General features: G+C 46.6%; 1 protein-coding gene across 1 annotated transcript; it reads right to left on the reverse strand.

Moving 5' to 3' along the window:
* Positions 1-1,137: 1,137 nt before the first annotated feature.
* SDR42E1 (short chain dehydrogenase/reductase family 42E, member 1) lies at positions 1,138-11,584 on the reverse strand. The gene is made up of 3 exons (XM_081274671.1): positions 11,525-11,584; positions 4,515-4,608; positions 1,138-4,065 (listed from the first exon to the last, which is right to left on the reverse strand). The coding sequence occupies exons 2-3, from the start codon at positions 4,580-4,582 to the stop codon at positions 2,955-2,957; spliced, it is 1,179 nt and encodes a 392-aa protein (XP_081130797.1). The 5' UTR covers positions 4,583-4,608; positions 11,525-11,584; the 3' UTR covers positions 1,138-2,954.
* Between the last annotated feature and the right edge of the window lie 3,305 nt (positions 11,585-14,889).

Raw genomic sequence — 14,889 nt, forward strand, 5'->3', positions numbered from 1 at the left:
AATTATATTTGCAGTGACACTGCCAGCTTGGACTGGGAGAGACCCAGCACAAAACCTTGCAGCGTCTCCAGACCTCTGAAATCCCAGCGGCAGAAAGCAGGCTGAGGAAGCCAGGTAGTGGGCAAGGTGGGCCACCTTTCCTGGAAACAGGAGGAGGGCCTGGCAGGGCCAAGAGCCCAGCCTCCTTGGGGACCCTGGCAGTCCCCACCTTGTGGTAGTCACACCTTTGTGTACGTCCCTCCCACACAGCATGGGATTGATCCATGTGACCAATACACTGAGGAGTGACAACGTGTGACATCTGAGGCCAGGCATGAAAGTGTGGCTTCCACCTTGCCCTCTTGGATCGACTTTGGAGGGGAGACCAGATACTGTCTCATTAAGATGAGAAGGGGGGCCTCCCACCAACAGTCACAGGGACAGACCATCCTGGAGTGGGTCCCCCAGCTTCAGTAAAACTGTCAGGCAACCTCATGAGATGACCCTTGTGGCAGACCCTAAGGAAGCGCTACCAGCCAAGTGGCACCAAATTCCTGTCCACAGAAACTGAAGGTCATGGTAACTTGTTATGTAATAACAGATAACTGACAGGGGAGAGGTGTGTTTTGAAACACAAATAAACTACGCTTCAAGGAGGGAGTAGACGATGATGTCAGTGCTGCAGAATGCTCAGGTGGGTCGCAGGCTAGGTGTTGGGGTTTTGATATGAGGTGTCCCCCAGAAGCTCATGTGTGAGACAATGCAAGAAAGTTTAGAGGTGAAATGATTGAATTATGGGAGTTTTAATCCAATCACCGTGTTAATCTTCTGGCAGGGATTAACCAGGTGGTGACTGTAGGGTGGTAGGGTGTGGCTGGAGGAGGTGGGTCACTGAGGGTGAGCCTTTGGTGAGTGGACAACTCTCTCTACTTTCTGATTGCCATGTCCTGAGCTGCTGTCCTCGTCATGCCCTTCGCCACGTGTTCTGCCTCCTCTTGGGCCCAGGGCAATGAAGTTGGCTGGCTGTGAACTGAGACCTCTGAAACCATGAACCTTGATGAACTTTTCCTCCTCTAATTGTTCTTGTCAGGTCTCTTGGTCACAGCAATAAAATAAGCTAAAACACCAGGCTGACAATAGACCAGAACTTTATAAACACTGAGCATGAATTTTACAAACACACCGAACATGAATTTCACTTATGTAATTAATGAGGGGAAAACTCCCCAAACCAACCAATGAGGGCCTCGCTGTCCTCCGAGTGCTGGGTCTGAGAAAACTGAGACGCACCTCCGACTCTTTTGAAGGGTGTCACGGAAAGCATGTTTTGAAAGGTGGTGCTGCCTCTCAAAGACAATGGGAATGCTCTCCTGGGCTTGCCTGTGAATCAGCAACCCAGTCCTGTGGAAGAGCTGTTCACTCGAGCCTGTGACTGTGCAGAGGGCAGAGAAACCTGCCCCAGGGCGTCCTGAGCCTTAGACATGCTGTGGTGTTCACTGAAGTTACTCAAGACTGAAGCAAGCACTTCCTTGTGAAATAAGACTCAAGCAACATGATCCCGGAAACACTGATGACCACCACCTCACATCCATGCTGCAATTTATTAAAAGTACTTTCACCACATGTTATTTTAGGCTCATAGCAAACCCTGTGAGGTGGGGGGGGGTTGTTTATAAAAGGGCAATGCGTGGTCTCATCTCCAAGTTCTAAATGGCTCGGATACTTGGTTAAGGCCATACAACATTCCCAGTGCAGGTTTTCTGACACTAAGTCCAAGGCTTCCTCCAAATCCTTTGGGCAGCATTCCCCAAAGGCTGTTCATCTGTTTGCATTCTTAACCACTACCAGAGGAAGTTAGTATAACTTTCCACAGTGATGGAAACTCCTGGGCTTTAGTACTGTCCCTCCTGGGGGTGAGAGCCTGGCACAGGGAGACTCTGTCCGCTTCCTACTCTGGTTCCTAGGCAACCATATAACTTGAACATCTTCCACGGTGGTCCCCATGGGTGCACAGAGAAGGCTGACATTGTTCCTCCTTGAAAGTGGCCTTCAGAGAGCCAAAGTTCTCCCCAGTGAGAAAGCCATTGGTTGAATCATGCTACACTAAGCCATGCTACATTTTAGCACCATCAGCTTGATCATCTTCCTTAATCATCAGATTTTGAGCTGTCTGCTAAACTTCAGTCTATCCGGGAGGCCAGAACTTTATAAACACTGAGCATATACTGCTGCAGGCTCTGAATGCACACCCACAGACATTCCAGAAAGTTCACTAACAATAGCCCTCTAGAGATAACATTCTGAGAAAGAAAACTCTCATAAGGAATGTTCAGTATCAACTCTATAAAAATAATGGCTTATGTGTGTGTTTTGTATGCTTTGTTTAATTTAATCCTTAAAAGAATCCAGTGAGGCAGGACAGAGGTCTGCTAGACACCCACATGACCACATGGGCACACAGGGGCACACAGGGGCAGTGCCCTGGCTCGGCTGTGCTGGTTGCTGCCTCCCTGCAGCAGTGACCATCCTGAGGGGAAGTCTGTTAGGATTCTGGCCTATTTTGTTGTTTTTCACTTTTTTCAAGTCCGTGTTTTGCATTCCCACATCAGTCAGAATTTTAGTCTATTTCAGGTAACTGCAGAATGTATGAAACAGAAGGAAATGCATGTTTGGCCTTTGATATACTCCAGTATAACATTCCCAGCCATGCAGCCTCTCTCTGCGGCTCCAGGCCTTACACTGCACCCATTTAGGATGCAGGGACACCAGAAGCCACACTCCTAGCTCACCCGTGCCTCTTCTCTTCTCCCAGCAGCATCAGTATGAGGAGGATGGAAATATTTAGTCCAAGACCCTGTTCTCAAATCATAATCTGAAGTGTCCAAACCTGGTCAAAGAGAACACTGCACATCCCGAAACCAGTTCCCGAACCCATGCCACCACGCGTGAGCTGCTCCGTGTTTCCGGCTCTCCCTTCACGCTGACAGAGTCAGAGAGGGCAGCCAGGTGAGCATGGACATAACCAAGAGGAAGGCCAGCAGACCACCCCAAATAAGACACTCGGAGTCTCTGCTTCCAGGACTTTTGCCATGACCCCGGGCCTTAAACCACTCCACCACTTCCTGTAGGTCAAAGGGCTGGGGCTCATAACCCAGCTCTCGCCTGGCTTTCTCTAAGCTAAAGTAATGAGTGACACCAGTTTTATACACTTCAGTGCGGGTGAGGAAGGGCTGGAAGTTGTACAATCGACCCAAGATGAAGTGGATCAGCTCTGTCAGGAAAGCAAAGCAGTAGATGAGGGTCAATGGCAGGCGGGTAGAGGGGAAGGTGTAGCCCAGGCCCTCAACCAGGGGTCGGAAGAACTCGAAGTTGTTCACGGGTCGGCCATCTGAGATGAAGTAGGGCTGCCCAGAGGCAATGTGGCTCTTGTCAGCCTTCAGTGCCTCTGAGGCCAGAATGTGGGCCTGCACCAAGTTATCCACGTGGACAAACTCCACCAGGCTCCTGCGGTCCCCGTACACAAACCTGAACAGGCCCCTCTCAATGTAACTCACTATCCTGGGAAGGTGCCTTTGCTCTCCAGGCCCATAAATGCCGGCTGGCCTCAAAGCACAGGTTCTTAGGACACCATCGACTCTTTCCAGGATGGAACCGTTTGCCTCCAGCACCTTCTTCTCTGCAATAGATTTGGTTCGAGAGTAGTGATCAGGGTGCAGATGAAGAGGCAGATATGGCAGAGACTCGTCCCCATTTCTGATGACTTGACCTCCGAAGACAACATTGAAGGTGCTGGTGTAAACGAATCTGGGCACCCCTCTCCTCTGGCAGGCACGGAGGAGGTTGTCGGTTCCACCCACGTTGACTTCTTCGATCAGGGTTTGGTTCAGCTGTTCGCGCCCTGACATACCATAAGAAGCAACATGGAACACACACACCACATCCACGCCCTGGAAGGCTTTCTCCACCTCAGAGAGGTGGCGGATGTCTCCACATATGAACCTGATTCCTTCTGGAATGTCTTGAGCAGGCCTGATAATGTCAAACAGAATCACATGGACTCCCTTCTGGTTCAGAGCACAGCCGAGGCTGAAATGAGAAGAATTAAGAGTTAGATCAAGTCCCCCTTGTGCTGTATCAGTCAAGGTGGCCGATCCAAGTCTTCTTGACTCATCCCGAGTGCCTCACTTTCACATGTTCTTTGTTATTTCTTATTTATTTAAAATTTGAAAAGTGAGAATCCTCTCATCTACTCAAATTACAATGACACAGCTGTGAAAGAAAAGCTATTTCTTAAATTGTTTTTGGTGATGTCATGCTTCTCCATTTACTGGCTTTATAAAGAACTTTTCCTGAAATGGGACATGCCTGTGGTTCTCAATTATAACGTCCAGCAATAGGCAATTGGTTCATTTCTGGTTTAACACACATGAATGGCCAAAAGTCTACACGGTGTTAATGTCAGAATCGAAAGCCACACTGTTTTCAACAAGTACCAGTAAGGTAATTCAACACACATATTTTGTACATGAACTGACCGAAAGCCAAAGTAGCCACTCCCTCCTGTGATGAGGACAGTTTCCTCTGGAGATCTCCGGGAGTCCATATGTGGCAGTCAAAAGGTAACTGGACCTAAAAGAATAAGTATGAAAATTATTATGACCCAAATGCAAATATGGTTCACCCTAATTTAAAGTTAAAAGAACAAAAAGGGGCTGGGCCTGTACTCCGTGGTAGAGTGCCTGCCTAGTATGCTCAAGGCTCTGGGTTTGATCCTCAGCACTGAAACAAATAAACAAAGCCAGAAAACCTAACAGGTAGTATAATCTAGTAGCGTGAGACTCTCAGATCTGGGTACTAGTCACAGGTGTGTGACAATAGCCACCCCCTCTCTCCACATCTTGGCTTCAAATTTCTTTACATAGAACATGGGACAGTAACATCTGCCCGCCTATCTGACAAGGCCAATATGAAGGAGAAAGAGGATAACATTGGGGGTGCTTTGAGGACCACAAAGCACTTTTCAAATGAAAGGCATGATGTTAATTCTTGGGAAAGGTTAGAGTCTTTTTGAAAAGAATTCATTCAAATTTGGAAGGAAGAAGCACTTCTCCCCCATGTACCAGAAAATCAAAGATAGAACTCTAAAGAAAGCTTCCAGACATCTTTTGTTTAAAATGGCATACTGCTGCAAGGTTTGCTTAATACGGCTTTAGTCCTACACTTATTTTAAAAAATGAGGAAAAAACCTCCTTTATGTAGCAAAGTACATTCCCACACAGAAATCCTGAAAGTGCTTCAGTGCTCAATGCCTTTGGGGTCCTGCTTTTCTTTCCCTGTCATCTATGTCCCCTGCAAAATCCTCTCAAGACTCTAAGACTCCCTTTTGGCAAAAACAAAAAAGGGGCTACCCAACTCCTTCCACATAGGGAGGGAACAGAACCGGAGGCACATAGTCCTCAAAGGCTCTGGAAATAAATGCTGAACACACGTGCGCACTCCAAAGTCAGAGGCATGGTGAGGGAGGGAGGCTGCAAGCAACCAAGGGCCCAATCCCTGCCCAGTCCCAGTGGGGGTGTCCATAACTGCAGCCACTGCACCTGTAAGTGTCCTTGAACAAGGAACTTAAATAAATTTCTCAAGCTGACCTGGAGTCATAACCACTAGAAGGCTGGCCCCAGGAGTCCATGACCTAACCCGGAAAACATGGACTTTGAATGAGGACAGAGTGTACTCTGGGGTCGATCCAGTTGTGTGGCCTTGGACCAGTTAGTGAACTCTGAGCCTGCTGCTTTATCCAGATGTACAGCTGAAGATAAACCTCCAGGGTTACAAGATCCGAATGAGGTGTTGGACAAAATGTCCCTCAAAACACCTGGCAAGTCTGACTCAGCATGAGCGTTCTACAGGGGCCATTTCTCAGATTTCCTTTTCTACAAGCTCTAAATTTTGGGGATTTGACATTGATGACATTCCCATACACCATGATCAGATCTCTGAAATGCAGAGAGTTATGAAGTTTCACAAGTTCTTCTGGAGACCTGTCAGAGTATCTCAGATTGCCCATGAGTCTAATCAGATCATTCATGCAGCATCAGTTGGTGTGACACTGAAGACAGGGTTCACTGAGTGGCAGTTTCAGTAGCTTGAGGGTATGCAGAAAAAGAGAGAAGAAATGTTAGGGAAACTAAGCAAAATGGTGTGGAGGATGGTGTTTGGGCCACAAGTTTCCACTCGCATTTGCCACAGTTGTAAGAAAGTTCATAGATTACCGCGCCAGCCCACTACTGGTATACCCAATAGTCCACTGCCCACCTGCCTGCCTGCCCTAGCCCACCACTGGTATACCCAACAGTCCACTGCCCACCTGCCTAGCCCACCACTGGTATACCCAACAGTCCACTGCCTGCCTGTCTGCCTGCCCCAGCCCACCACTGGTATAACCAACAGTTCACTGCCCGCCTTTCTGCCTGCCTCAGCCCACCTCTGGTATGTCCAACAGTTCACTGCCCACCTGCCTGCCTGCCCTAGCCCACCACTGTTATACCCAACAGTCCACTGCCTGCCTGCCTGCCCCTAGCCTACCAATGGTATACCCAACAGTTCACTGCCCGCCTTTCTGCCTGCCCTAGCCCACCACTGTTATACCCCACAGTCCACTGCCTGCCTGTCTGCCTGCCTGCCTCAGCCCACCTCTGGTATGTCCAACAGTCCACTGCCCACCCCATTCCTTGCTGCTGCAGCCCTAGGCCTCACATGCCAGGGAACCCCTCTGCCACTGAGCCATAGTTTCCCATTTCTGAGTGCCGAATGTTCCAATTTGGATTCTGAGTACCAATAAAACCAAATGTAGTCAATTCTGCTATTAACAGAGTCACATGACTTTATTACACATGCTACTTACAAACACAGTAGGTGTCAATTACTGAGATTTCAATCCAGATTTCCGACTTTCACCTCCATGATCTGGGCCCAGCTGCCCTTCCTCTACCGAGGTACTCTGTGCTCCAACCCCATGGACTCTCTTTCCTCTCCTTAAGGATGCCAAGCTCAGTAGTGCTTCCTGTTCTCACCTCAGTGTGACACACAGCTCTTCCAGGTCCTTGCCTGGCTGTAGCTTTCTTGATACTAAGGTCTGCTCGGGTGTCACTTCCTCAAAGAGGCTCCTGGTTATGCCATCTACAGAGGTCCCCCTTGCTGTAAATGCTGCTATTTCCTTCACAGCACGTTTCACTACAGAGAAATATACTGCTCTCCTTCCCATGGAATGTAAGTTCCATGAGAACAGAGGCCTGTCTTTTTCTCATCTTCTAGGCTCTGGGTGTCCCTCCCAGAGCCTAGAATATGCTCAACAAATATTTTCTGAATTTATGGATGATTCTGAACACCATAAATTACATCCAGTTGAGTAAAACTATACAAATTATGAGCACAAATTACGCAGGGCCCTGCAATGTCCAACAGTCATTGTTAAGTGTATCATTTAATGTTGTCGTTTTCATTTAACCTCCTAAAAAGTACAGTTATGAAATGAAAAAGACACAAGGCTCAATAAAATAGGGGTCCTGAAATTAATGGAGAGCGGCTTTTGTAAACATCTGAAAGACAAGGTGTTAGGGTTAGGACGAGCCACAGGGAAGGCTGTGTTGGGCAACCAGTAGATGGGTACAAACTGAAGCCAGCACCAAGCTGTACTCCAGGGTGGAAGTACAGCCTTGGGTCAGCCCTAGAGACAGCTCTGCGTCCTCTTTTGGGGATTGGAACTCTATTCTGTAGGTTGAGGGCAGGGAACAGTAGGATCACCTTGGTCCTCCACTGAGGAATGAGCCTTTCCTTCAGGGGGGAGAGGCTGGAAACAGGCTGGGGAAGACCTGACTTGGAGTGTTCACAGTGAGGACTAACCATGCGTGAAAGGTGACAGGTGGCAAGGCACTGAATGACGCTGTGACAGGCAGAAGCAGGGTGAAGCCAGAGGAAGGTGACAGGGTTAACGGGAACATAGGGTTTTGGGAAAGCTGCATCTGGCTAACAGGATGTCAGATAAGTTACAGATTTTATTAATGTCTCTACACGAATTCCACCATAAGGGATCCAGAAATGGAGAAGGCTTCTAAGAATCCAGTTTTTAAAATTCCAACTAAAATACTTCTAATCACTTGTTGTTTTTTAAAATTACTCATTCCAGCCCAGCTACAGACCACAAGTCAATCATGGCCTATGTGTATGTTAAGCAAGTCAAGAATGTGCAATTACAGATTATTAATGGTTCAGAAATTTGCCAGGTCTACTGATGATTCTCCTCATTACCTTTCAACTAGTTCCAGAATGATCTGAAGCAAGAGCTTACATAACTGACCTGATTAGGAGGGTCAGAAGAGAAAGGTGAGAAAAGTGCAGGAATTTAGCAAGACAGACAGCAGGAAAAGCAGCTTATCCTCTAGGTCGGTGACACCTTCTCGGTTACCAGCCCTCATGGTACCATAGGGAGCCACCTCCTCCTTCCTGGTTCTCACATACACAAGCAAAAACAATCTCAGCAAACATGTTTTTCAGACCCCCCTAAAGCCTCATGAATGACAAGCCAGAGGGGAGAAAAAGAGTGTCCATAGTTTTTATTCAGCCAGTTTTATTAATTAGTTTTCATCTGATTCTTTCTAGGGCCATGCACTCAGACCTGCCTTTTAATGGCAACTGCTTGAAGGCTCTTCCGAAATGTGGCTTTGTTCAGTAATTGCTTTCCTGTTGGGGTGGGGGAGGATCACTTTTGACCTGAGCTGTCATTTTAGCAGAAACAGGTTAAAGTTAAGCACATGATCAAGAAAAAGGAATCTTAATTACAAACAAGGAAAAAATGAAATTTAAAATTTGCCTGACCTTTTGATAATGCCAAGGCAAAGTGAGGGTAATAAAACTGACATCTCACAGGGAAGTTAGGAGAAGAAACTAATAAAAGATGACCGTGAGTACTTTAGATTTACAAAGACCTAATTAAATGCTAAGGATCAGTAGTAAGAACCTTGGATTATGTGCACGGTTCTTCGGTCCTGGTGCATCTCTGTGCATTCAGAGCATAATGCTTGGTGGAACAGCGCTTGCCTAGCACATGTGAGGCACTGGGATTGATCCTCAGCACCACATAATAAATGAATAAAATAAATGTATTGTGTTCATCTACGACTAAAAAAAAAATTTAAAAAAAAGCACAATGCGCTCACTCCTAGCTCAGAGCCATGTAGAAACTGAGGCACCATTAGCCCTTCAGCAGTAGGATGGATCAGAGGGAAGTTGACCAGTTCATAAAAACAAAAAGTATTATACTCACTGTAATGAAGATAAAAACACCTCCAGGTGGTGTGACCCTGTGATTAGGTGTCTTAAATTTTTGCACAGACCTGTGTTCATGTGTGTTGAGACCTGGAAAACATGTTGAAGCTACAGGGTTTATGAGATGGAGCTGTTCAGACTCCATGCAGGAGGTGAAATTCATCTGTTTGTGTTTAATGTGCAATTACAGATTATTAATGCTTCAGAAATTTGCCAGATCTATTGATGCTTCTCTTCATTACCTTCCAACTAGTTCCAGAATGATCTGAAGCAAGAATTTATATAACTGACCTCATTAGGAGGGTGAGAAGGGAAAGGTGAGGAAAGTGCAGGAATTTAGCAAGACGGACAGCAGGAAAACCTTGGATTATGTGCGCGGTTCTTCAGTTCTTCGATCCTGGTGCATCTCTGTGCATTCAGTAACACAATGCTTGGGGCATTGCCACCAAAGCAACAAAGACACAGTAGATTAAGGATAGAAACCAGATACAGATGAAAGGGAATGGGAAGTATAACACCTAAAAGGCCAAACATTTGGGAGGAAATTTAACTGACAGCACAGCATTAAGAGAAAAATTGGTGTACTCATGACATGTGGTATTTGTGCACACCACTTTGAATGTAAGTGAGGGTGGCCGGGCAGCTCTGTTTAATTCATGGTCATCACCTTAGGTATATCAAATCTTCTTGTCCAGCTAGCATGTAAACCCTCTTTACTCAGATAACTGTTTCACAAAAGGTTCTTGCCATTCTTCATAAAGCTGATGAGAAAAGGAGGTACATAATTTTATAACCGATGTTTCCCAAACTTCCATTCAAGCTCCACGTGAGCACAAAAGCACTTTTGCAGGGGTATCTGTGGGGACAGGGAACATCTGGCGGACTACAGACCCAGTAATGTAAATGGGATGAACCAGCAGGCTTTCCACATGTCCCCATCTGCCACATCTGCAAGGGAGAGCAAGTACAGAGAAGTCCTCGCCCAAGGTCAGTGTGTCTGCCACTTTAACACATCTAAGTAGTACAGCCTGCCATTCACTTAGGCACTTACTGTGCTAGGCTTGTGCTACACTCTTGTCCACAAATGATTTCACTTGATGCCCATAACAACCCTCTGAGATGAGTACTAATTTGTGGATCCCATTTTACAGATGAGAAATTGGAGGCTCAGAGATACAGAGTGACCTCAAGTCCCACCCTAGTAAATGGTAGAACAGGGCTCCATATACCATTGGAACCCAGGTGCATCTGATTGCCTGGTTCATGTCACAACCAAACCAACAGCTGGGGCTGGGCAGGGCCCTGACCTGAAGCTTTGGGGACAGAGTCCCTGCTGACCTGAGTCCCTATGTGTTTTCACAGTGAGGGCATTCTACAACACCTCAGGAGCCCCTGCAATTCCTGGAGGGGAAAGAAAGAGCTGCCCATCTCCTCCCATGAGGCAGAGACTAGTGATGCAGGGTTGAGATTCCTAGGCTGGAAATCAGGAAATTTTGGCTCTTCCACCAGCTCCCTGTGTGACCCCGGGCAACTCATTATGCCTCTTTGATTAAAAACAACAGCAACTATGGCTACATTTTTAATTCATGGTGGGCTAGGTGCTTTAAAGGGCCACAATTTATGCTTGAGGACAATCTGGAGATAGTTCTAGTATTAGCACCAGCTTTTCAGAGATAAACTTCATTCAGAGATAACCTTCAGCTCATTGGTGGAGGACCTTGCCCACAAATCACACAGGTCCTAAGAGGTGAGGATCCAGGGCTTGCAGCAGGGGCTGGCCGAGGTGCAAGGTCTCACATTAGGGTTGGGAGGAGGCCCTGCTCACCTGGGGCATCATCTGACCTCTATAAGGCCTGCCCTACCTGCCCGGTACTATGACTCGCCTGCTAGGTTTTACTTGACTCCAACGCTTTTTTTTTTTTTTTTTTTTTTCCACAGTAAGTAACTCAGGTTAAACGGGAACCTCACACAGCCACCTTAGATGGGGACTCCGATCATCTGGCAGAGAGAAGGCAAGGCTTCCCCCAAAGTGCGATGAAACGGGAGGACAGGGCAGAGTGGGGCTAGGCAAGGTAGGGAGCCCTGGGCGTGGTCGCCGCGGAGGCCCAGCCAGCCGCACCTGGAATCAGAACCAGAGGAGGGCCGCGCCCCTCGCCCCGGGACTCTGCCCACCCGGCCCAGGCCGGGTCCCCGAGGGCCGCCCTCCCGACCCTGGCCCACTCACGGCGGCGGCGGACAGCTGCGCGGCGAGGACTGCGCGAGAATGGGCGGTCCGCCCCTCCCGCTCCGCCCGCAGCCCACGCCGGGCGCCGGAGCCGTCGGACAGGCCTCCAGAAGCCACTTCCGGGCCTCTCTAGGAAGCCTGGAGGTGTCGGCCTCTCTATGGTGCGCAGGTGTCTTGTCCACCTTCACCTAGGCTGGGGCTGCAGGTTCAGGCCATGATCTCCACGACCTTCCCAGCCCGTACGTTCCCGTGTCGCAAGAGTCCTTTGAGGGTCACCTCTACTCCTTTTCCCACCTGCAGTTTCTGTCTTTTGACTTCCCTCTGTCTTTGTGTATCCCCAGTGCTGACTACAGGGCTGATAGAAGGCGCTCAGCTCAGTAGTATTGCTCTGGGGAGGTGGATGGGCAGTGGATGGCTGGTTGATGGCTGTTTGGATAGATGGGTGGAGGATGGATGAGTGAGGGATGAGCTCCACTGATGACTGAATATTTACTTTCCATGTGTCCTTTAAAGTCTGTTATCTCAGTGTCCACATCTCTGTGTATTCTTACGTTTCCCTGTTTTTCCAGCTCCACTTGTTCTGGTCACTGGATAGGCAATGATGCCAAGACTTTGTTGCTGAAGGGACCCAGGACTTAAAAGCCACGAGGAAAGGAAGGCGGACATTCTCACGCAAAGTTCTCCCTCATCAGGAGTGGGGAACTATGGAAAGCTGCTCAGTGGACGCTGCTCCGGCCCTCGCCACACATGGACCCCTGGCTGGGAGGATATCATTTTGGTGGTTCAGAGATTGGAGGTGTTGACTCCCTGGGCTGCTTTTGCACTGGTCCCACATTTAGACACAAAGAGGCTCATATGAATTATGCCATTTATTGCTCAGTTTTCACTAAAAAGCAAATGAAGTCACAAGGGCAAAGAAGCCCTGGGAAATAAAAACTAATGAGGGCCAGGTGAAGAAAATGGAGAGAGACATTGACCCTTCTGGTAAGACCTTGACTTCCCTGCCTGTCTGGTCCTCAGCTTGATCCAGTTGTAAGTTTTGAGCCACTGAGTTAAGATGGTTCCAGGTGGTTTGAAGGGATGGCTTTGCTGTGGCTTATATAGAAAGATTAGAAGAGAAGAGGAAGGTTATTAGGGGATGGGAAACCAGCTAGATGCTCTGGGGAGCAGCAGTCAAAGAAGAAAATGAGGATGTAGCACAGAGGATAGATTCCCCGGGATCCTCCAAGGCGGGTAGTGATTTATTGTGTGTTGATAAACATGAGAAATGGTGAAGTTAAGTGTTAATAGTCTGTGACACCCAGGACTCTTCCCAAATATAAGCACTCATTTTTGAAGGAAAATTATAAACTGTATAATTGCTTTCTTAGTTTCAACTGCAATTTAGTGAGTTGATTTTGTAAAAGTGTAATATCTAAGCTAGAAATGACTAGATAAAGAACTTGACTTCAGTGTGAACTTATGTCATTGCTTATCTAATTTTGTTTCCCCCCTTTAAAAATTTCAGACAATGGGTGCATTTCAGAAAAAAAAACCCCACAAAACTATGCTATCAGACTTCCTTATAGGGATACAACATTTTCTTTGTAACAAAGTACATTCACACTTACTATTTCATCAAATTCTCTCAGATAGTGATGCTGAGGATCTAAGGTTTCAAGTAGTAGAGAGTAACTCCAGCTAACATAATTTTAAAAAGTGCAATTTGTAGAGTCTCAGAAAGGGTGGAACAACTGTATTTACTTTTTGGTAAGCATGATTAGCTTCTGTAACAGGAAGCCCTGCAATCTCAGTGGTTTTGGGCAGTAAGTGTGACTCTGACTCTCACTGCAGTTTAACTGGGTCTGCAGGGAAGCACTGAGGGCTGTGCTCCATACAGTCACTCAAGGACCCAGGCCTCCTTCACCTGCTGTGCCATCATCATCTTCAACACGTCGACTCCAGGCTTGCCTCACAGGGGCATGTACGAGTTTGGATTTGAAACCTCTGATTGAAGTTTTGAAATTCTTCAGTCCCTTTGTAGCACCTAGCCCATCTGAAATTATCTTGCACATTGCGAGAGTGAAAGCTCCCAGAGAGCAGAGACTGCTTTATTGATGGGGCATCTCCACTGCCTACAAGAGTGTCTGGACAGAGACATTTTTTTTTTTTTTCAAATTGCTGAGTAAATGAGCAGGTAAATAAATGTCATGTCTCTGGTTGTTCCTGTTCAAAACTTCATGTCTGCAGGTGAGGCTTTCTTTTGGCCCAGCTCGGGTCAGAATCATCTCTACTATAGTCAGCTACGACACGGGGGTGTACAAACAACTATTAGTGGTTTGCCACTATAAACTGAGGTGATTTCTCAAGAAAGGTAATCGTCATGTGCTTGGCAGACACCCCAAAGCCTTGTTACTTAAGAGTGTGCCCCAGTAACACCACCATCCCTTGGAAATTTATTAGAAATGTTGGGTCTTGAATCTGACCAACTCTAGACATTGCATTTTAGTAGAATTTGCAGGTAATTCCTATGCACAATAAAGTCTGAGAAGCACTGCCTAAGAGGTTCTGTGACCTAGTAGTAGTACTACTGTGGCTCTCTGGAGTGGGTAAGAAGGTCCTTATGATAGTCCCAGATGACCCCTGGAAGCACGTGAGGTTAAGTGACTTGGTCAAGGCCACAGAACTAATTAATGGCAGGGTTGGTCATTAATTGGAGCTTCTGGCTCCAAGTTTTTCTACACTCCACACTCTTTCTATTCTGTGCTATCTCCTGGATCAACCTATTTTTACTCCATAACAAGAAATAATTAAAAGGGGAATAAATAAAAAAAAATTCAAGTTACATTTAAGTGGTGGTTAATGATTTCAATAATTGATTTGTTTTGGAAAAGGCAACAAGCATTTATTACTTACAGTGCATTTGATGAAATGTTTTCCCACCACATATTAAGGAACTATCCAAGTAATATAATGAATGTTTATATTTCATTTATTTGGCAATTAAGCATCTTAACATTTTTTATAAGGTTTTATAGCCCTTATTAAGAATTATCAAGCATCCTATTTGGGTCAGTGGTTTTTCTTTTTCCTTTCAAAAGCTTTTGAAGTATCTTTTTGTTAATATGATACATTCATCAGTACTGATGAAACTGAGTATTTCAGTAGTGCTGATTAAAACTGGGAAAGGGCTGGCTGTACAGGGCTCAAGCCTTTGGACCATTCCTAGAGGGGACACAGTGGACTCCCTGATATGCTGAGGATTGTCTGCTGTTTTAGTGATTTCAGGAATTTAGGAACATGGATCCTCAACAAGATTAATTTGGTATATTTGAACTGCAAATCAGAAATTCACTCTGATATAGGAAAGTCAAAGGTATGAATGA

The sequence above is a fragment of the Spermophilus citellus genome, assembly GCF_964194105.1.
Source record: "Spermophilus citellus genome assembly, chromosome: 18".
Classification (NCBI taxonomy): Eukaryota; Metazoa; Chordata; class Mammalia; order Rodentia; family Sciuridae; genus Spermophilus; species Spermophilus citellus.

What these genes read in the sequence shown, in the direction of transcription:
- SDR42E1 (XM_081274671.1), bottom strand. Translation starts at nt 4,582, where the DNA reads ATGGACTCCCGGAGATCTCCAGAGGAAACTGTCCTCATCACAGGAGGG. An exon ending in AGTGGCTACTTTGGCTTTCG is followed by an intron (nt 4,066 to 4,514) that starts GTCAGTTCATGT and finishes TTCTCATTTCAG; the next exon opens with CCTCGGCTGTGCTCTGAACC.